Source organism: Mastacembelus armatus, chromosome 3 (assembly GCF_900324485.2).
Source record: "Mastacembelus armatus chromosome 3, fMasArm1.2, whole genome shotgun sequence".
In the NCBI taxonomy this organism is placed as follows: Eukaryota; Metazoa; Chordata; class Actinopteri; order Synbranchiformes; family Mastacembelidae; genus Mastacembelus; species Mastacembelus armatus.
Genome location: NC_046635.1, coordinates 14,784,910 through 14,807,009, shown reverse-complemented (window position 1 = coordinate 14,807,009; position 22,100 = coordinate 14,784,910). Strand labels below are relative to the sequence as shown.

General features: G+C 41.1%; 1 protein-coding gene across 1 annotated transcript in view; it reads left to right on the top strand.

The window, feature by feature from the left end:
* The window catches only part of LOC113138270 (CUB and sushi domain-containing protein 1), a 950,854-nt gene that overhangs the window by 628,518 nt on the left and 300,236 nt on the right, over nt 1–22,100 (top strand). Inside the window, exons 19-20 of the mRNA XM_033325108.1 lie at nt 16,678–16,865; nt 17,056–17,244. Coding sequence (XP_033180999.1) covers nt 16,678–16,865; nt 17,056–17,244 — 377 coding nt within the window. The remainder of the gene's footprint in view (nt 1–16,677; nt 16,866–17,055; nt 17,245–22,100) is intronic.

Here is a 22,100-nt window from a genome sequence, read left to right as displayed (position 1 = left end):
CTGGCTGGGCCAGTCAAGAACGGTCACAGAGTTGTTCCGAAGCCACTCCTTTGTTATTTTAGCTGTGTGCTTAGGGTCATTGTCCTGTTGAAAGGTGAACCTTCGGCCCAGTCTGAGGTCCTGAGCACTCTGGAAGAGGTTTTCTTCCAGGATATCTCTGTACTTGGCCGCATTCATCTTTCCTTCAATTGCAACCAGTCGTCCTGTCCCTGCAGCTGAAAAACACCCCCATAACATGATGCTCCCACCACCATGTTTCACTGTAGGGATTGTATTGGGCAGGTGATGAGCAGTGCCTGGTTTTCTCCAGTTTTTAACGCCAAAAAGTTCAATCTTGGTCTCATCAGACAAGAGCATCTTATTTCTCATAGTCTGGGAGTCCTTCATGTGTTTTTTGGCAAACTCTATGCGGGCTTTCATGCACTGAGGATAGGCTTCCGTCGGGCCACTCTGCCATAAAGCGCCTGCAGTGATAGTTGACTTTGTGGAACTTTCTCCCATCTCCCTACTGCATCTCTGGAGCTCAGCCACAGTGATCTTTCGGTTCTTCTTTACCTCTCTCACCAAGGCTCCTCTCCCACGATTGCTCAGTTTGGCTGGACAGCCAGGTCTAGGAAGAGTTCTGGTCGTCCCAGACTTTTTCCATTTGAGGATTATGGAGGCCACTGTGCTCTTAGGAACCTTGAGTGCTGCAGAAATTCTTTTGTAACCTTGGCCAGATCTGTGCCTTGCCACAATTCTGTCTCTGAGCTCCTTGGGCAGTTCCTTCGACCTCATGACTCTTATTTGCTCTGACATGCACTATGAGCTGTTAGGTCTTATATAGACAGGTGTGTGCCTTTCCTAATCAAGTCCAATCAGTTTAATGCTGGACTCCAATGAAGGAGCAGAACCATCTCAAGGAGGATCAGAAGAAATGGACAGCATGTGAGTTAAATATGAGTGTCACTGCAAAGGGTCTGAATACTTATGACCATGTGATATTTCAGTTTTCTTTTTTAATAAATTTGCAAGAATTTCTACATTTCTGTTTTTTTCTGTCAAGATGGGGTGCTGAGTGTACATTAATGAGAAATAAAATGAACTTTTTTGATTTTGGCAAATGGCTGCAATGACACAAAGAGTGAAAAATTTAAAGGGGTCTGAATACTTTCCGTACCCACTGTACATCACAATAAAACATACATGCAACTCAAGGTACCAACAAGTGTAATCTGCAGTGTTCCTAAAGCATCCATTAGTTATAAACATCTACAGCCAGAATTTCCAATTAACCAAATAGTTCTGCAATCTTTCTTTGAATATATTTATTGAGACTAGCTCCTTTAATTTCAGATTGATTTGCACACTATTCCAGGCAGAGGGAGCAGCATATTTAAAAGCCTTCCTTCAGTTCTTACCTTAGGAACAGAAAATGTCAAGAAATCTTGTGACCGAAGACTGTAATTATTCTGACATGTAAAAACATATGGAGCCCCTAAAAGGACATTGTGGTGTCCTTTAGGTGTGTTAGTGTGAAAAATATGGGATGGGAAAAAAAATATTTTTCAAATGTTTTGCGTTCTCTCGCAAAGGTGGGAAGGCCCACCTCTGAACCTTGCAGACAGCGGACCCTGCACCCCTGATGGTGTAACTTGGTTGTCAATCATTTTTTTGAACAAGCGATTTTATCACCGTATTGTCATCATCCGAAATCAGTCGTCCCCTTTTACCCAGGGAATGGATTTTATGACTAGAGCTTCATTGACTATTCACGTCCTCTCCAGAACTGTGCTCTTGGATGAAACACCTTGTCCCATTATGGATGATGATGATTGTCCTCTTGATCATATAACCATCTATGAAACCATCATGTCACTGGACACCTTAATTACTGAAATTGATGATAAAGTCACTGAAGCGAGCTTAGAGGAACATCAGAAGTCAGTCATGTCAAGCCTCCTCAAACAGTTTGGTCAAAACATGTGCAGCGGCTGTCTGGGACGCACATCTCAAGCCGAACATGTCATCATCACTGGTGATGCAAAGCCCATCAATTTGCCACCATATCGTACTTCGCCTGGAAAAAAAAACAACTCATTGAAGACCAAATTCAACAGATGCTGAATGAGGGTATAATTGAGCCTTCTTCAAGCCCATGAGCTGCGCCGGTGGTGATTGTTAACAGGCCTGGTGCTGACCCAAGGTTCTGCGTAGACTTTCGAGGTTTAAACCAAGTCACGCTGAAGGACTCTTAACCATTACCACGTATTGATGAATCCCGCGATTTTCTGGCAAGAGGACGATACTGTACATCACAACGTTGGACTTAGTCCATGGATACTGGTAAGTGGCAGTTGCTGAGGAATCTAAACCTAAAACAGCTTTCATTTCTCACTGTCCCAATTCTGTGTGCTCCCCTTTGGACTCTGCAATGCACCAGTGACATTTCAGAGACTCATGAATACAGTATTAGCTGGACTTGTCTATAAACCTGTTCTGTCTACCTAGACGATATTGTTGTCGTCTTCCCCACATTCGAACAGCACCTCCTCGACGTGGAAGAAGTGCTTCTGAGACTTCAAGCTGCAGGACTGTCTTTAAAGCTTCACAAATGCCAGTTCTGTCTGAGTGAACTTACATTCCTTGGTTACCGAGTTACGTCTTCTGGTATAAAACCAGACCCCAAAAAGGTCAGTACAGTGATGAAATTCAAAACGCCATCCATTGTAAAACAGGTCAGACAGTTCCTCGGCCTAATGGGATACTATCGCCGTTTTATCCCGGACTATGCACATCATGCAGAACCCCTTCATGCCTTAACCAGATCGGACTCTTCATTCCACTGGGATGACAACTACCAGAGATCTATGGACTTTCTTAAAACCAGTGTCACTTCAGCTCCTGTCCTCAAGTTCCCCAACTTCAATTGCCCTTTTTTCATTCATGCTGATGCTTGTGACCTTGGTCTGGGCGAAGCTTTGATGCAGCGTGATGATGAGGGTCATGATGTTGTAGTGGCCTTTGCAAGTCGGTCCCTCCACAAAGCGGAAAGGCCTTACTCAACCCCTGAAAAAGAATGTTTGGTTGTTATTTGGTCACTTGAACATTTTAGACCTTATGTTGAGGACCTTCATGTCACTATCTTCTCTGATCACAGCAGCCTAAAATGGTTGATGTCTCTCCCTATCCCTTCTGGCAGGCTGGCTCACTGGTCTCTCAGACTACAGGACTTTGACTTTACCATTGTGCACAAGCCCGGCTCTAATAACAAAGTCCCCAACACCTTTTCCAGAAATCCCCTACCCCCCTCCAATGACAATCCTACAGACATTCTACATGAATACGCTGTCATAGGTAGTCTGGACCTCCGCACATTACCACCAGTGATAGTTGCTGATCGAAGCCATTTGAGACAACTTCAACTGGATGACCCAGTCACAGGACCATTACTCAGAGATCTAGAGCAGGAATCGCATTGCGATGCAGATAATAACAAGGACCCTCAGTTTTCTGTGTATGATGGTCTGCTATACTTTAAAGATCCAACAGCGAAATGTGGACTACACCCGTTAAAAGCACTCAAGCTTTATGTTCCAACATCTATTTGTGGCTGCCTGCTCAACTATTATCATGACCACCCTACTGCAGGCCACTTAGGCGTTGCAAAAACTTTGTCCAGACTGTGTCTCAGATTCTTCTGGCCCAACATGGCAACGGATATTAAGCACAATGTTACGTCTTGCACTGTCTGTCAGCTCACTAAGCCCAGCCAGAGGAAACCAGCTGGATTCATGGTTCCTAGCTCTCCTCAGAAACCCTGGGAATACACTGGAGTGGATTTCATTGGGCCTCGGCCTCCTAGGTACCACTCATAGGCTCACAACAGCATATCACCCACAAACAAATGCAACTGAACGGGTGAATCGAACCCTTAAGACAGCAATAATATGTGCCTATGTGGGAGACAAGCACACCTCTTGGGACAAATTTATCTCCCAGATCTGCTTTGCACTCAGGACGGCTCCCAATGAGAGCACCGGACTCAGTCCTTCCATGATGCTGTATGGTCGTGAGTTAGAGACTCCTGTTGATCTCTTGATACAGCCTTGGCAAGAAGGAGTGGATGATCCAGGTATCCTCTATCCTGAAACCCTAAGGGACTCCATTCATTCAGCCCATGATCATGCTAGAGCAATGCGTGCCCACAGTCATGACAGACAAAAACATTACTATGATTTGAGATGACGACATACAGTACAACATATGAAGTTGGTGACCTCGTCAGGGTGAAGTCTCACCCTAGGTCTGATGCCCAATCTAGTTTCACGGCTAAACTAGCTCCTCTATACACAGGTCCTTTTATCAGTCAAAAACTTGGACCTGTCAACTACAGACTGATTAGGCTGGACACAGGTACAGATGCTGGTGTTTTCCATGTGGTTAACCTGTTGCCTTTCCATACCTGGGAGTCTACTTCTACATCCAGAAGTTTACGCTCTGCTCCTATTGCTGTGGGACAGGGAGACCCAGATATCGGCAACAATGCTCAGGACTCCAGTGGTTGTTGTGCGTCCCAGACTGTGTCCCCAGATGTCGTTACAGATTTTGATAACCCTGACATTACTGTACCTACCACAGAGATTGACTGTGACTTTGTACATGACATTCCACAAACTGTGACCTACCCTAGACTCAGAAACTTCCAGTCAATACGACTTCAGACCTTGTCGCTACCCCAGGGTGACCTCTGCCTGGTCTGACTCTAGGTGGACTCATGCTTACCATACTGACAGACTTGACGTCTCTTAGGTGGTCTTGACAATTTTCTTATCAGACTAGAAATGTGACAATTATGTGTTTATTTTTGTTATGTTGCTACATTTAGGTCACAATGTTTTGATTGTGTTCTGCCCTATGAGAGTTTGTTTCAACTCACTTCTGTGTTGAGTTCACTTATTGAATATATTTTCCACTACTTTTGAGGAATTGTTCTCTACTTTTGCCATCAGCTACATGTCATGCATGTTTTGTTTATTTTTTTGATTTATTCTGTGTCTAATGATATGTGTGTCAGTGTAAGCAGGTTTTCTTATTTACCTTTAATGTATTGTGTTATTTTCCCCTTGCCTCTATGTATAGTTGCGTTGGAAGCCCTTGACAGTCTTGGTTGTGTACGGCTGGGGTCAGCCTTTCTGTTACCGGGGGGAAATATGTAACACGCACAGAGCATGCAGTTGCCACAAGGTGGCTCTATATATTTTTTTACAAGCCCGAAGAAGAGTGTGTACACAGTATGTCTACTGCATCCCTTACACTCAGTGTTGGATTTACGTTTTCACCCAGTCGGGTTTATTTTTGTTTGGCGAGTTGTTGTGTTTAGCCGTGTCGACAGGCTAAATATGGTCGCTGAGAAGAAGTGAAAAACAAAATGATTTATTGAAAACTCCAGTTCTGTAGCTTCCATGTTACAAACTAAAGATGTTAACGTGTCCTTGTATGTATAAAAATATAAATGTAATATTAATATTATATTGGTATGTATATGTGCTATTCTTGAATTAATTTTGCTAGCCAGCTAGGGCATCCACAGGCTGTCAGCATATCAGCTTGTCAATTTTGGATTATCTTTATTGCTGAACCAGAAGTGAATAGTTAATGTATTCAAATAACAATAACAACATATTATTAATATCATATACTAGTAACCTACAGCTGAGTGTATATATTCACTTCCTTCCACCTGCAAAAACAAAAAACAAACAAAATCAATAAATTGCAGTTTTAATGTCGGACTTTCCTGTTGAAGCTGCTGCATTATAAAAATATTAATTTATGCTAATGAAGGCAACATTAGCATCCAAAAGTATGTGATCTTGTAATCTGCAAATGATCTATATAAACTGTAATAAATAATATGTAAAATAAATATATTTTATATAAATGACACAGATCATATACTGAAGAGGAATTTACAATAGTTTAAATATAGTATGTTACCTTTTTGTTTACTCCAGGTACTCCGGTTTCCTCTCACAGTCCAAAAACATGCATGTTAGGTTGATTGGTGAATCGAAATTGCCCGTAGGAGTGAGTGTGAGTGTGTGAGGTTGTCTGTCTTTGTGTGTCTCTATGTGGCCCTGTGATGGACTGGTGACCTGTCCAGGGTGTACCCCTACCTTTCACCCGAGAGAGAGCTGGGATAGGCTCCAGCAGATCCCCGTGACCCTGGCTTTCAGGAAAAAGCGGGTATAGAAGATAGATGGATGGATGGATGTTACCTTTTTGAGCAATGCAACCACAAGGGGGCACAATCCAGTCTCTTCATGTGCCGGTCCCAAGTCAATGTAAATGCATAGGGTTGTGTCAGGAAGGGAATTCGACGTAAAATCTAAGCCAAATCAAACATGCAAATCACAAATATGACTTCCATATCAGATCGGTCGCAGCCTGGGTTGACAACGACTGCCACTAGTGCTGTTGACCTACAGGGTTCCAGTAGAAATTGGACTACTGTTGGTCAAAGAAGGAGAGGAGGGAGGTGTGTTCGTAGGCAATGAGAGAAGAAGAAGGGCAGGAGTGTAGGACTTAGAGTAGGGACTTTGAATGTAGGGATTTGTCAGGGAAAACGAGAGCGTTGATATGATGGAGAGAAGAAAGGTGTATATATTGTGTGTTCAGGAGACGAGGTGGAAAGGTCGCAAGGCATATAGATTAGGAGCAGGGTTCAAGCTATTTTATCATGGTGTGAATGGAAAGAGGAATGGAGTAGGAGTTATCCTGAAGGAGGATTTTGTTAGGAATGTTCTGGAGGTGAAAAGAGTGTCAGATAGGGTGATAAGTCTGAAGTTGGAAGTTGAAGGTGTGATGTTGAATGTTGTCAGTGGTTATGCCCCACAGGTAGGATGTGAATTAGAAGAGAAGGAGAAATTCTGGAGGGAGATGGATGACGTGATTCAGGGTATCCCTAGTGGTGAGAGAGTGGTGATTGGGGCAGACTTCAATGGACATGTTGGTGAGGGAAACAGAGGTGACGAGGAAGTGATGGGTAAGTTTGGTATGCAGGACAGAAATGCAGAAGGACAGATGGTAGACTTCTCAAAAAGGATGGAAATGGCTGTAGTGAACACATTTTTCCAGAAAAGGGAGGAGCATAGGGTGACATATAAGAGTGGAGGCAGGAGCACACAAGTTGATTACATCTTGTGCAGACATTCCAACCTGAAAGAGATCAGTGACTGCAAAGCAGTGGTTCGGGAGAGTGTAGCCAGATAGCATAGGAAGGTGGTGTGTAGGGTGACTCTGGTGATGAGGAAGATGAAGAGGACAAGGGAAGAGCAGAGGACCAAGTGGTGGAAAGTTGAAAAAGGAAAAGTGTTGTGTGGCTTTCACGGAGGAGCTGAAACAGGAGGTTCTTCCAGATGACTGGACAGCTACAGCTAAAGTGATCAGGGAGACAGGTAGGAGGGTACTTGGTGTTTCAAGTAGAAGTGGCAAAGGTCACACAAAGGGTATATGAGGATTTGTATGATAGGTTGGACACTAAGGAGGGAGAGGTGGATTTGTACAGGTTGGTGAGGCAGAGAGACAGAGATGGGGAGGATGTGCAGCAGGTTAGGGTGATTAAGCACAGGGATGGAAATGTGTTGACAGGTGCCACAAATGTGATGGAAAGATGGAAGGAATACTTTGAAGAGTTGATGAATGTTGAAAATGTTAGAGAGCACAAAGTAGAAGAGGTGACTGTTGTGGAGCAGGAAGTAGCAAAGATCAGTAACGATGAAGTGAGGAAGGCGTTGAAGAGGATGAAGAGTGGAAAGGCAGTTGGTCCTGTCGACATACCTGTGGAGGTATGGAAGTATTTAGGAGAGGTGTCAGTAGAGATTTTGACTGGGCTACTTAACAAGATCTTGGAGAGTGAGAGGATGCCTGAGGAATGGAGAAGTGTTACTGGTGCCCATCTTTAAGAACAAGGGAGACATGCAGAATTGTGGAAACTACAGAGGAATAAAGCTGATGAGTCACACAATGAAGTTATGGGAAAGAATAGTGGAGGCTAGGCTGAGGTCAGAAGTGAGCATTTGTGAGCAGCAGTATGGTTTCATGCCAAGAAAGAGTACCACAGATGCAATATTTGCTTTGAGAATGATGCTTGAGAAGTAGAGAGAACGCCAGAAGGAGCTGTATTGTGTCTTTATAGATTTGGAAAAAGCGTATGACAGGGTGCCGAGAGAGGAGCTGTGGTTTTGCATGAGGAAGTCTGGAGTGGCAGAGAAGTATGTTCGAGTGGTGCAGGACATGTACGAGACCTGTAAGACAGTCGGTGAGGTGTGCTGTAGGGGTGACAGAGTTCAAGGTGGAGGTGGGACTGCACCAAGGATCGGCAGTGAGCCCCTTCTTGTTTGCTCTGGTGATGGACAGGCTGACAGATGAGGTTATACAGGAATCTCCGTGTACCATGGTGTTTGCAGATGACATTGTCATCTGTAGTGAGAGCAGGGAGCAGGTGGAGGAAAATCTAGAGAGGTGGAGGTTTGCTCTGGAAAGGAGAGGAATGAAGGTTAGCCGCAGTAAAACAAAGTACATGTGTGTAAATGAGAGGGACTCAAGTAGAACGGTGAGGTTACAGGGAGTAGAGGTGAAGAAGGTGGAGGATTTTAAGTACCTAGGGTCAACAGTCCAGAGCAACGGAGAGTGTGGAAAAGAAGTGACGAGACGTGTGCAAGCAGGTTGGAACGGGTGGAGGAAAGTGTCAAGTGTGATGTGTGACAAAAGAGTGTCAGCAAGAATGAAAGGAAAGGTGTACAAGTGGTGAGACCAGCAATGTTGTATGGTTTACAGACAGTGGCACTGAGAAAAAGACAGGAGGCAGAGCTGGAGGTAGCAGAGCTGAAAATGTTGAGGTTCTCTCTGGGAGTGACGAGGATGGTTAGGATCAGGAATGAGTACATCAGAGGGACAGCTCATGTTAGATGTTTTGGAGAAAAAGCCAGGGAAGCCAGATTGAGATGGTTTGGACATGTTCAGAGGAGGTACAGTCAATATATTGGGAAAAGGATGTTGAGGTTAGAACTGCCAGGAAGGAGGTCTACAGGAAGACCAAAGTGGAGGTTCTTGGATGTAGTTAAGGAGGACATGAGGATAGTTGGTGTGGGTGTGGAGGAGGATAGGGTTAAATGGAGGCAGATGATTTGCTGTGTTGACCCCTGAAGGGAGAGCCGAAAGGAAAAGAAAGAAGAAAAGAAAGAAAGAATGTTACCTTTTTGAGCATCAGTGTTGTTCATAGTCCTGTTTTTTTGGAACACTGTTAATTTAAATGGCCCCTATATTATTAATTTGTTTATGGCCATAACATTCAGTTACTTTACAAATAGGCTCAGAGTTTCCCAAGTGGTCAGGTTTGTTCTCTTTTAAAGCATAACCAGAGCTGCTTTAGTATTACATTGATATATACACTGCAGCTACAAGTTACAGCTACTGAAACAGGAGGCTGTGTTTTTGTTTATCATATGCAACATCACATTTAAGGTTAGCATTGAAATTACTCTTGTTGTAAACAATAAACATTTTTGCAAATGTTGGCTCAATTATTAATGATTTTCATGTATCACAATTGTACATTTTTAAAACTTTCTACAATGTGGCAGGATTCCCCTGTGTAAAATATTGCACACAATCTATGTAAACATTTCAGATGAAAAGGACCTTGCATACCATACATAACACTGGGGTTGCTGCTGTTCTTTAATGGCCTGATAGTGTGCATTCCAAGTTATCCAGCTCATCCTGTAATAATAATAATAATAATAATAATAATAATAATAATTTTAAAAAATGGGCCAAAACTTTAATAGACACTCCAAAACAAAGTGTTTCCTCATTTATTCAATGTTTTAAATATCAAGACATCTCTGGAAAACAAGAGAATTTTGCTCAAAATATTTATTTTTTAACTGGCAAAGAAACAGATGTGACGCGAGCAATGACAGAATTTTTCATTTTAGTGACTCTTTCTCTATTTCTCTCTCTCTCACACACACACACAAAAGCATCAAAACATTTTAGAACTCACTTGGGTAAATCCCATGAAGCAGAACTGGAGCAAACCTTTGTCCAGGAATTTTCATCAATGAATCCGTTGTCTCTGAGGTCAGCAAACAGGGAAATCCTGAATTCCATGCATTCCCTGTGCAGACACCCCCACCATTACTCAATCCTTTGGTTGGCAGTACTTGCACCATCCAAATAGCTTAAAGGGTTTCATCTGCGTTGTTGTTGTGGAGAAACTGAAAGTCTCTAACATGACCCTTTTCAGTTCCAAGATCACCCCTAACAACTCTAGGGCATCCTCCCAAATCCTCCACCCAAATGCTCCACTATATTGAAGCGGTTTCAATATAGTAACCGCCTATTAGCTTTAGATCTCTACTAGTTGTGTAGGCATTAAACCAGACAATCTTCCTCAAATAGCCACCAATACAACCATTAATACAAATGCCATGTGGTTTTAACTTATTGTACGAGTCCAAATGCCAAATAAAGTTTGGTCCCTTAGCAAAGTAGTTGTGTCGTCTGAGACGTCTGGCTCTCTTCACTGCAACTCCTGAAGGATCCAATTCCTTCAGCACCAAGCGCACATCTTCTTTTCTCACACGCAGACCCTTCTCTCTGCATTTAGCGTACATCCGTCAGTACCCATGAAGTTAACCAGAGTACTGCAGCTGATCACGAATGAAATCAACAAGGTCCACGAAGCCCAGGTAACTGTTCCGTCGAGGCAGTCCTCTTTTGCATAAAATCCTTATCAGGTGTCTTTCACTGTCTAAACCGTGTCTTAAACTAAGCACTGATCATATTTTTTATTCTCACTACTTGAGTCCAATTTCAAAATAAAACTCTATAAACCGCTCCATTGTGACCCAAAGGCGCCTCTGACTGCCAGGGTGAATGTAAACAGGAAGTGCTCCCTGAAGTACTGAACAGCTTTGCGATGAAACGCAAAACATTCCCTACCACAATGTCGTTTTAGGGGCTCCATAAAAACCTGAAATACCTAAAACATACCTTCCAATTAAAACTGCAAACACAGATATGGCTTGTAAAGAACATATTTGATTGTTTATACAGTACCAGTCAAAAGTTTGGGCACACTTTCTCATTCAATTTAATGGTAAAGTGTGTCCAAACTTTTTTTCATATGAGAGCCTAACATTAGCCTACTACCCAGGCTGTGAATTACAGTGAAATTTCAGTGATGTTGGAAAGAGTTCTTGGCTCAATAAGTCAATAGCGAAACATTGTTAAAACACATGCGATGCCTTTTACAACCATTATAAGGCAGATGAGTTACAGCCACCTTTCATCAGATCAAACTGTCCTCCATGCTGGAGACAGTCCCTGTACACTTGTCTCATAGCAAATCATGTTTTAACAGAATCGGATCTTGAGAAAAATATCTTCTTCTAACAAGTGTAGTGAATTTAAATACAGTGGAGTGAACAAGTGTTGGCGCAATTCCTGATTTCTTATTTTTTGGCATGTTTGTCACACTTCAATGTTTCAGATCATCAAACAGATTTAAATATTAGTCAAAGATAACACAAGTAAACACATCATGCAGTTTTTAAATGAAGGCTATTATTAAGGAAAAACTACAGTTGCAAGAAAAAGTATGTGAACCCTTTGGGATTACTTTGATTTCTGCATAAATTGGTCATAAAATATATTCTGATCTTCATGTAAGTCACAACAATAGAAAAATACAGTCTGCTTAAAATAATACCACACAAACATTATATGTTTTCATGTTTTTATTGAACAGAACATGTAAACATTCACAGTGCAGGATGGAAAAAGTATGTGAACACCTAGGCTAATGACCTCTCCAAGAGCTAATTGGAGCCAGGCGTTAGCCAACCTGGAGTCCAATCAATGTGATGAGATTGGATGTGTTGGTTAAAGCTGCCCTGCCCTATAAAAAAACACACACCAGTTTTGAGTTTGCTGTTCTCAAGAAGCATTGCCTGATGTGAACCATGCCTTGCACAAAAGAGCTCTCAGAAGACCTACAATCAAGAATTGTTGACTTGTATGAAGCTGGAAAGGATTACAAAAGTATCTGTAAAAGCCTAGATGTTCATGTATCCACAGTAAGACACTGTCTACAAATGGAGAAAGTTCAGTACTGTTGCTACTCTCCCTAGGCGTGGTCGTCCTGTAAAGATGACTGCAAGAGCACAGAGCAGAATGCTCAATGAGGTGAAGAAGAATCCTGGAGTGTCCGCTAAAAACTTACAGAAATCAGTGGCACATGCTAACATTTTTGTTGACAAATCTACAATAAGTAAAACATTAAACAAGAATGGAGTTCATGGGAGGACACCACAGAGGAAGCCAACTAATGTCCAAGAATAACATTGCAGCACATTTGAAGTTTGCAAAAGAGCACCTGGGTGTTCCGCCGCACTACTGGAAAAATATTCTGTAGACAGATGAAACCAAAATTGAGTTGTTTGGAAAGAACACACAATGTGAGGAGAAAAAAAGGCACAGCACACCAACATCAAAACCTCATCCCAACTGTGAAATATGGTGGAGGGAGCATCATGGTTTGGGGCTGCTTTGCTGCCTCAGGGCCTGGACAGATTGCTGTCATTGACGGAAAAATGAATTCCAAAGTTTATCAAGACATTTTGCAGGAAAACCTAAGACCATCTGTCCGCCAACTGAAGCTCAACAGAGGATGGGTGATGCAACAGGACAACGACCCAAAGCATAGAAGTAAATCAACAACAGAATGGCTTCAACAGAAGAAAATACGCCTTCTGGAGTGGCCCAGTCAGAGTCCTGACCTCAACCCGATTGCGATGCTGTGGCATGACCTCAAGAGAGTGATTCACACCAGACATCCCAAGAATATTGCTGCACTGAAACAGTTTTGTAAAGAGGAATGGTCCAAAATTCCCCCTGACCGTTATGCAGGTCTGATTTGGAACTACAGGAAACGTTTGGTTGAGGTTATTACTGCCAAAGGAGGGTCAACCAGTTATTAAACCCAAAGGTTCACATACTTTTTCCACCCTGCACTGTGAATGTTTACATGTTGTGTTCAATAAAAACATATAATGTTTGTGCGGTATTAGTTTAACCCTCTGGGGTCTAAGTGGGTTTTGGAGCCCTGGACAAATTTTGACATGCCCTGACATTTGTGCTTTTTTCAGTTTCTTTTAAACATATTAATGGCTAAAGTCTGATGACACTGTAATCAGCACAAAATGGGCTACAATAATATGTGAGCAGCAAGTTTTTTAAGTCACTGAAATAAGACCAGAAAACACATGAACACTGGTTCACAAGACTTTGGAGACCTGCATGTTGTAGGCTAAAGTGTTTACTTCACAATGATGTGAAAGTCATCTTGTTCACACGCCGGTGCATTCGTCGACCCCAGAGGGTTAATATGCATTGGTACAAGCCCGGAATGTTATTTTGTTTACACACCAGAATTTTAACAGTAAAAGTACATGTTCACAGCATCCTCAGTGTTTCATGTCTCTTAATTCACTATGCCTGAGTCACGTTGATACGATCATAACTGGCAATGAGAAAATCACACCAAATGACAAAGGAGTAAAACCATCATGTGGTAAGCAAACTACGCAAGCCAACACAGAATTACTGTGGATATATGTGTATGTTGTATGCATACTGCAGGATCCAGTGGGACACAAACGTAAAAATCATGGACACAATAGTGGCAGTCGTGGAGCAACGGCAAACATACTAGATGACATATCCTATGACAAGCTAAAGCCAAGTTGTAAACTGCCACCATCTACTGCAAATATCTATCCATATGGATCATCTACTGCTCTTCCACTGAGAGGAGAATTTAAAGCTACAGTTCATAACTATCAACCCCAAGGCATTTCATCCATTAATACCAAGTTCTGTTCCAAGGTATAGGAAAGCTTTTCAAGTGAAGCTACACATCGATGACTCAGTGCAGCCTGTGGAAAGAGAGCTACAGGAAAAAGGCTTTATTGAGTGAGTCAGTGGCCTGACACCATGAATATCTCCAATAGTGGTTACTCCAAAACCCTAGAATCCTGAAAGAGCTCGCATATGTGTGGATATGCGCCTGCCAAACACAGCATCACACCAACAATTGATGACCTTATTCACAACCTGAATGGAGCTGTGGTGTTCCAAGTTAGACTTGAATGCTGGGTATCATCAACTTGAATTACATCTAGAATCAAGGTACATCACCACACACTTTGGCCTCTGGAGATACACCAGACTCAGTTTTGGCATCAACTCCGCTGCTGAAATGTTCCAGAATGTCATCTAGCAAGTGCTACATGGCATTCCCAATGTCAAAAACATGAGTGATAGTATATGGTAAGACAAAAGAAGAACACAACGACAGCCTCAAAGTTGTATTTCTGGGACTAAGAGAAAAATTTAACACTGAACACAGAGAAGTGTGACTATAGTAAACGCTGGAGTTTTTTTTGGCCATGTTTTCTCTGAAAAATGCATCTCTGTAAATCCTAAAAAGACCACTGCCATTGAGAACCTTCCTTCAACCAGGAACACATCAGAAGTTCACAGTTGGCTTGGGATGACAACGTACTGTTCACGCTTCATTCCTGCCTATGCAATGATCTCACAACCTCTAAGGCAACTCAACAAAAAGGACAGCATTTGGTCATGAGGATCACAACAGCAGTTGCTGATGGAAAAGTTAGTCACAACTGATAAAAAACATGACAATGGTCTACTTTGACCCAGCCAAAAAAATCACCAATAATGGCAGATGCCAGCCCTGTTGCTCTAGCTGCTATACTCAGCCAGCGCAACACCAACAATGAAGATAATTACTCGACCATTGCGTATGCCAGCCAAGTGCTTACTGCTGTGGAACAGCGCTACTCACAGAGAGAGAGAGAGAGAGAGAGAGAGAGAGAGAGACTCTAGCAATTCTCTGGGCCTCTGAACACTTTCACCTATTTCTGTATGGGTCACATTTTACAGTCATCACTGATCACAAGCCACTTGAGTTGCTCTTCACTGACCTAAAAGCCAAACCCCCAGCTCAGGTAGAACTGGCGACTCAGGCTACAGCCTTACAACTGCATCATCAAGTACAAGGCTGGAAAAAATAACCCTGCTGACTACATGTCAAGGCATCCTATTGTAGGAAACACACCACAGAGATCTTCTTCATAGTTGACAATGTGGTGACACTTGAAGAAGTCCAAATAGAGACAAAGAAAGATTCAGTGCTTTGCAAAGTGATGCATTTTCTATGTGCAGGACAAAGGCGAAATGCACCACATGACACAGATGACGCTGACGATCCAACACTGAAAACACTCTACCAACTGCGGAATTAACTGACATTCAATGCTATAGAGAACATAATTCTCAGAGGAACAAGACTGGTGCTGCCTACCTCTCTATCATAAAGCCATCAACCTAGCCCACACCGGTCATCTGGGCATTATCAAGGCCAAACAGCTCTGGAGGAAAAAGGTATGGGTTCCTGGCATAAATAAAATGGCGGAAAAAATGATACAATACTGCATTTCATGTCAAGCAGCACCCACACAAAACCACATGGAGCCGCTCGGGATGGCTGAACTTCCTATAGGTCTGTGGCAAAATGTCTCCACTGACTTCACAGGTCCCTTTCCATCTGGCGATTACTTACTTGTGGTTGTTGATGAATACCTTAGATATCCTGAAGTAGAGATAGTCAAGTCCACAGCTACTTCTACAGTGATTCCCAAACTGAACAGGATCTTCTCATCTTTTGGAATACCACATGTTGTGAAGACAGATAATGAATCTCCATTTAATGGATAGTCGTTCAAAGATTTTAGCCTCTATCTTGGATTCAGAAGAATAACACCATATTGGCCAAGAGCAAATGCAGAGGCAGAGCGATTTATGAAGATATTGGAAAAGACCATTACAACCATTCGCTTGTAAGGAAGATCGTGGAAACAAAATCTTTATAGTTTCCTCAGAAACTACAGAGCAACCCCTCATGGAAGTACCCAACAGACTCCAGCCGAGTTACTCTTTGGAAGAAAACTCCATATCACTCTTCCCAGTCCTCGCATTTCAAATTGCTTCAATCATCAGTTCCACTTGGACATGATTCAGAGGCATTTGATGAAGAGGATGATCTGAACATGCAAACTCCAGATCCATCAGAGAATCATCACCAAGAGGAGAACATTGACCTTGATGCTCCCATCCAGCGTCAATACACCATGACAACAAACAAGAGGCCACCATAATGTCTCATTACTGAGATATGATGTAGAGAAGTTGAGAGACTGTAAGTAGTTAACTCATTAATTAAATCATTGAAAAAGGGTAACGTTAGTTTGAAAAGACTCTCAGACATTTTAGTTACACACCAGTATGGGACGTGCAGTTTTAACACTACAAATATATGTTCACAGCAGTTTCAGTGTTTCATGTCTGTGAGATAAAACATCAAGTCCTCGTTCAGCATAAATATAAAGAGTTTATTATTTTAATATTTTTTACTGACTTAATAAATATTTACTGTTACATTAACCTACATTCAGGTTATATATGCTAATCATATAAATGCTTTTTGTGTACTTCATGTCAATCTATTGTGCATGTTTTCTGCTTTGTTTTATGCTGGTCTAGATTCCAAACTGAGGTCAACTATGACACACTGGAAATTAGGGATGGCCCCTCAGTCTCCTCTCCTTTGATCGGTGAATACCACGGCACCCAAGCACCTCATTTTCTGATTTCCACATCAAACTTCCTGTTCCTGTTATTCACTACAGACAACAGCCGCTCTGCAGCAGGCTTCAGCATCAGATATGAAAGTAAGGCTGATTGCCTGACTCATTTTTGATAGACACACCCTTTCTGCTTTTAGGCCCTCAAACAGAGCAATGAAGTTTTTCTCAATGTTCTCTGAGTACAAACAGCTCAAAAAGCTATAATTACCCCTCACACATATACACTCAGCCTCTTAACTCTGTGCTATTTGCATTTGTGTGATGTGATTCTCAGGTGTGAAAATGGAGTCAGACTCTTGTCTCGATCCTGGTATCCCAGTCAATGGTCGTCGACATGGCAGCAGCTTTCCGATTGGCTCCCTTGTCTCATTTACATGTGACCTAGGATATACACTGAATGATCAGGAGCCAATTGTTTGTGAGCAGAACCATCAGTGGAGTCATGCTCTTCCCAGTTGTGATGGTGAGAATTTTTCCTTTTATTCTTTAATACCATATATATTGTATCACAAAAGAATTTTGGATCAGGCATTTTAAAAAATGGGATGAAGTTATTCACAACTGTGAGCAGATATTGAGCTTTCTGTGCTTTAAATACAGAGAACAGTAAAAATCTAGCCAGCAAGAAAAATTAAAGTCATGAACACAGTGAGACACATCTATTAAGACAAATTTTCAATACGAACTGGCACGTCGTGCTATTCTTTTTCCTTAAAGTACAAAGCTTTAACCCCTGAGATGTGTAAAAACAACACACAGCTGGAAAGAGCTGAGAAAGAGAAAATACTCTTTGTCAAATGCTATACTAAATCTTCTGATTGCCAATATAAGTGATCAGGATCTAAATTTAATCTTGCACAGAAACTGGAATGGTTGGCAGGTCTTTGGATCACACAAAGATAGGTCAGGCAAAGATAAATCATGAAGTAATAATGGTAACCCCTGCATGTTTTATTTTTCTTGGAAAATTAGACTACTTATCATTAACTACTTATCATTAGAAAATAAATGTTTTTAATAGGCCCTAAAATTGAACTAAATATGAGGAAATTTCTCTGTGACTTGTTTCAACTGACTGCAGTATTAAAACATGTACAGTAGCTGTCAGTCACAATGATGGAGAGTTTTGTGACCCAACTACAAAGAAAAGGTACATATATGAGATACATTTGGAGATATTATTTGGATATAATAAATACAGTTACTAAACACAATGGTCTTTTTGAGCCAGAGAGTCAAAGGTAGAAGAGATAAGAGAGAGTCCATACTACAGTATTATATTTTTTCTATTTCAAAAAGTTTAACTGCCAGCCATAGTGTTAATTGTACCATCAGTCCTCACAGAATGCACATTACCACAGTGGCCTAAATTGGACATCCAGCATCACTGAAATTATGCGGTTCAACAGGCACCACTAAAACAGATGCTCACTGGACTCTCATAGGCCATCTCATTCAGCATTTTCCCACAGCTCATGTTGTCATGGGAGATGAATACACAGCAACTGATTTGATCTGCAGATTGAAAAGAATCCAATTTGAAAGCAAAACTCAGAATGTCTCAACTTGGGAGCAGGTTCATACCAAGCCAATTTATCTGACAGTATCAGCCACATACTGCAGCAGCAGTTTTAAAAGGCCACTGTGACGTTTTCAGTTTTCAGTCAAGCATTCTGTCTCACCAAGCAAATCAGAAGATAGTGTAAAACAGTGTGTAAGCCTCAACTAAAATTTAGTATGTTGAAGTTTGTTTTTAGAGACAATCATAGGGTTAGAATTATGTGTCAAGTATTTTTTAGCATGACTAGGACGCTTACACATCTCTGATCATCTTAGAGGAAAAGGTAAAGCTTTTTCAAAACTCCTACAGTCATATTCAAAGCATTTATACACAGACGTGCATACATTGGCGACAATAATCTTATTTTCAGTATTGTGTCAGACACAATTAACATTTCAACAGAAAGAGTCACATTTTCACACTAAATTTCATTACACCATCACCAAAATACCTAGATAACTTCACCTGGACAATTAAGAATCTCTTTATTTCATAATATTGTGTCCACCCCCCCCCCGCATGTTATTACTACAGGTCAGCTCAATCTCCAAAAAAATGATACAGAACACTGACTGCCCTTACAGCTAAGAGAGAATGTAGAAGGGGCACTGTGACATTTTAAAGCTTGCAGTTAAAGCCAAGGTAACAAGTTGTTAGAAATGACCAAATTCATGGAATTTTCTTCTAGGTTGTGAGAGTTGCTAATTCTTAAGAACAAACAGTGATGTGTGATGAATTATCTCAGTTTAATTCATGCAGCATGGAGAGAAGGCATCTACAGCATTCTCTGTCTTCTCCCCTAAATTTCAGGACTATATAGCTGAGGAAAGGGGTGGACTCATCTTGAAAAGACCCCAAATGTTTTTTCAGGTGTCCTTTATCTTCAGGCATCTAATGGCACTAAAACAATGTTGGCAGTTATTTACAGGCATCTAAAACACTAAACCCCCCATACCCTGCATTCTTTTAGCCCAGCACATGTAAGTGACCCTTTGACCACCTGTTACAATTGTAACAGGTGAAACCAAACAGAAGTAAGATCTAAACTCCACTTTATAACTCATGCTGTGTAAAACAACCACACCACAGTATCACTTTTTCTAAAAAATGCTATGGCATCCTTCAGGACGGAGATAATTAAAGACAGAAAACATGGAGGCAGGAATCACGGAGAAAATCTGGTATATCTTTCTGTAATTACTCACTACTTCCTGGAAAACAACTGTATCTGTATGTATCTCCTTTTTCTTCAGCATTTAGTGTGATACACATACTGATTTCAATATTGTTGGCAGCCACGTTTCTGTCTATTCTTTCTTTTTTCTCTCATCATTATACAGTTCACACTTTCCCACACAAAAAAATTAACAGCCTGTCTCCTCTTACTCTCATAAACAGATCATTCATACATGCTGAAGTATGCACTCTTACACGTAGTACACACAGAATGACATGCACTCATGCCTCCCTCAACAAAAATCATTCAGTCAGAGTTGTAGCTGGATCCTGATGGGAGTGTGAAAGAGCTAGTCAAAAACGGGGAGGGAAAGTGGCTCTTATCACAGCTGCTCAATATACCTCCTGCTTTGTCTTCAGCTGTTGCTATGTAATGAGATGGAGGAATGAACATCAGTAGGTAGGGAGGTAGGGGTTGAGAACTGTAGATACTGTACTCTCTGCACACACTGGAGTAGCTGCCAGATAACAACATAGGAGAGGCTGCAATGTCTGTTTTCATAAAATGATAATAATCAATTGTAATTTCCACAGACATTTTACCAAATAAATGCTCACTATGTTCTTAGGAGAGAAAAAAGACCTTTGTGAACCAAAATACACACATGGACAAAATTATTGGTATGCTTCCATTAACTGTTTGAAACATCTTCAAAAAAGTTACGTTAATGTCCCTTTGACACAAAAATATACGTGGGTGCATCAGAGGGTTAAAGAAAGAAAAACCCACAATGGTCACTGAAATAACTTCATACTGACAAAAGTAATAATTAAATTAAACTAATTTAGTTTGTCTGAATTTCATTAGTTAATTTTCAGTAAATTTTTATTTATTATTATTTTTGTCAGTTTCAAGTTATTTTAGTGACCATTGTGGGTTTTTCTTTCTTTAATGTAAGGCTATCAACAATTTTGTCATGTGTGTGTATATATAACCCTTCAACAGTCCGACAAGAGGGACATTAACAGTGTAGAAAAAATGTATTGTCTGATTTAGTTCATAGTCTGGAATGTGTTTGTTGTATAGAAAAAAAACACACCTTTTATTTTCCTGCCAAACACCTTGAAGCACTTTAATTAAATTACACTGAACTGAACTGAGCTGAACAGAATTAAAAGGGATGGAGGCACAGTGAGAGAGAAACAAAGATTTAATATATTATCTTAGTTAAACAGTCACTAATGCAAACCCTCCTTTACTCTACATTGCATTGGGGTAGTATGTTCCATTTTTCTCTGTCCCAGATGAGTTTGTCTTGTTCCATATCAGTGATTGAGCTGTGTATGGAGGCTATGTGTCTGGTTACATACATGTTATTGCTCATTCTCTTTCTCTGTCACATTTACTCTCTCTCTCATTTTTTCAGTTTATATTTCTTTCTATACAGGCATCTCTGGCCTTTGACCTTCTTTTGTGTCTCTGTAGAAGCTGCATCTTTAGCTCATTTTAATGTTCTACTTTTCTTTCTACCAAAATAATTGCAGCAAAAATTGCTAAAATCAACATTAATTCAAATATATAATACATGCTTTGTATACAAATATTATATACATAAATTACAGTATCATTAAAAAATTGATTTCAATAATTCAGTTCAAAAAGTGAAACTAATATTGATTCATTACTCACACATTGATATTTATATACTGATATACAGTGGGTATGGAAAGTATTCAGACCCCTTTAAATTTTTCACTCTTTGTGTCATTGCAGCCATTTGCCAAAATCCAAAAAGTTCATTTTATTTCTCATTAATGTACACTCAGCACCCCATCTTGACAGAAAAAAACAGAAATGTAGAAATTTTTGCAAATTTATTACAAAAGAAAAACTGAAATATCACATGGTCATAAGTATTCAGACCCTTTGCAGTGACACTCATATTTAACTCACATGCTGTCCATTTCTTCTGATCCTCCTTGAGATGGTTCTGCTCCTTCATTGGAGTCCACCTGTGTTTACTGATTGGACTTGATTAGGAAAGGCACACACCTGTCTATATAAGACTTTACAGCTCACAGTGCATGTCAGAGCAAATGAGAATCATGAGGTCGAAGGAACTGCCCAAGGAGCTCAGAGACAGAATTGTGGCAAGGCACAGATCTGGCCAAGGTTACAAAAGAATTTCTGCAGCACTCAAGGTACCTAAGAGCACAGTGGCCTCCATAATCCTCTAATGGAGAAAGTTTGGGACAACCAGAACTCTTCCTAGATCTGGCCGTCCAGCCAAACTGAGCAATCGTCGGAGAAGAGCCTTGGTGAGAGAGGTAGAGAAAAAAGCAAAGATCACTGTGGCTGAGCTCCAGAGATGCAGTAGGGAGATGGGAGAAAGTTCCACAAAGTCAGCTATCACTGCAGCCCTCCACCAGTCGGGGCTTTATGGCAGAGTGGCCCGACGGAAGCCTCTCCTCAGTGCAAGACACATGAAAGCCCGCATAGAGTTTGCCAAAAAACACATGACGGACTCCCAGACTATGAGAAATAAGATTCTCAGGTCTGATGAGACCAAGATTGAACTTTT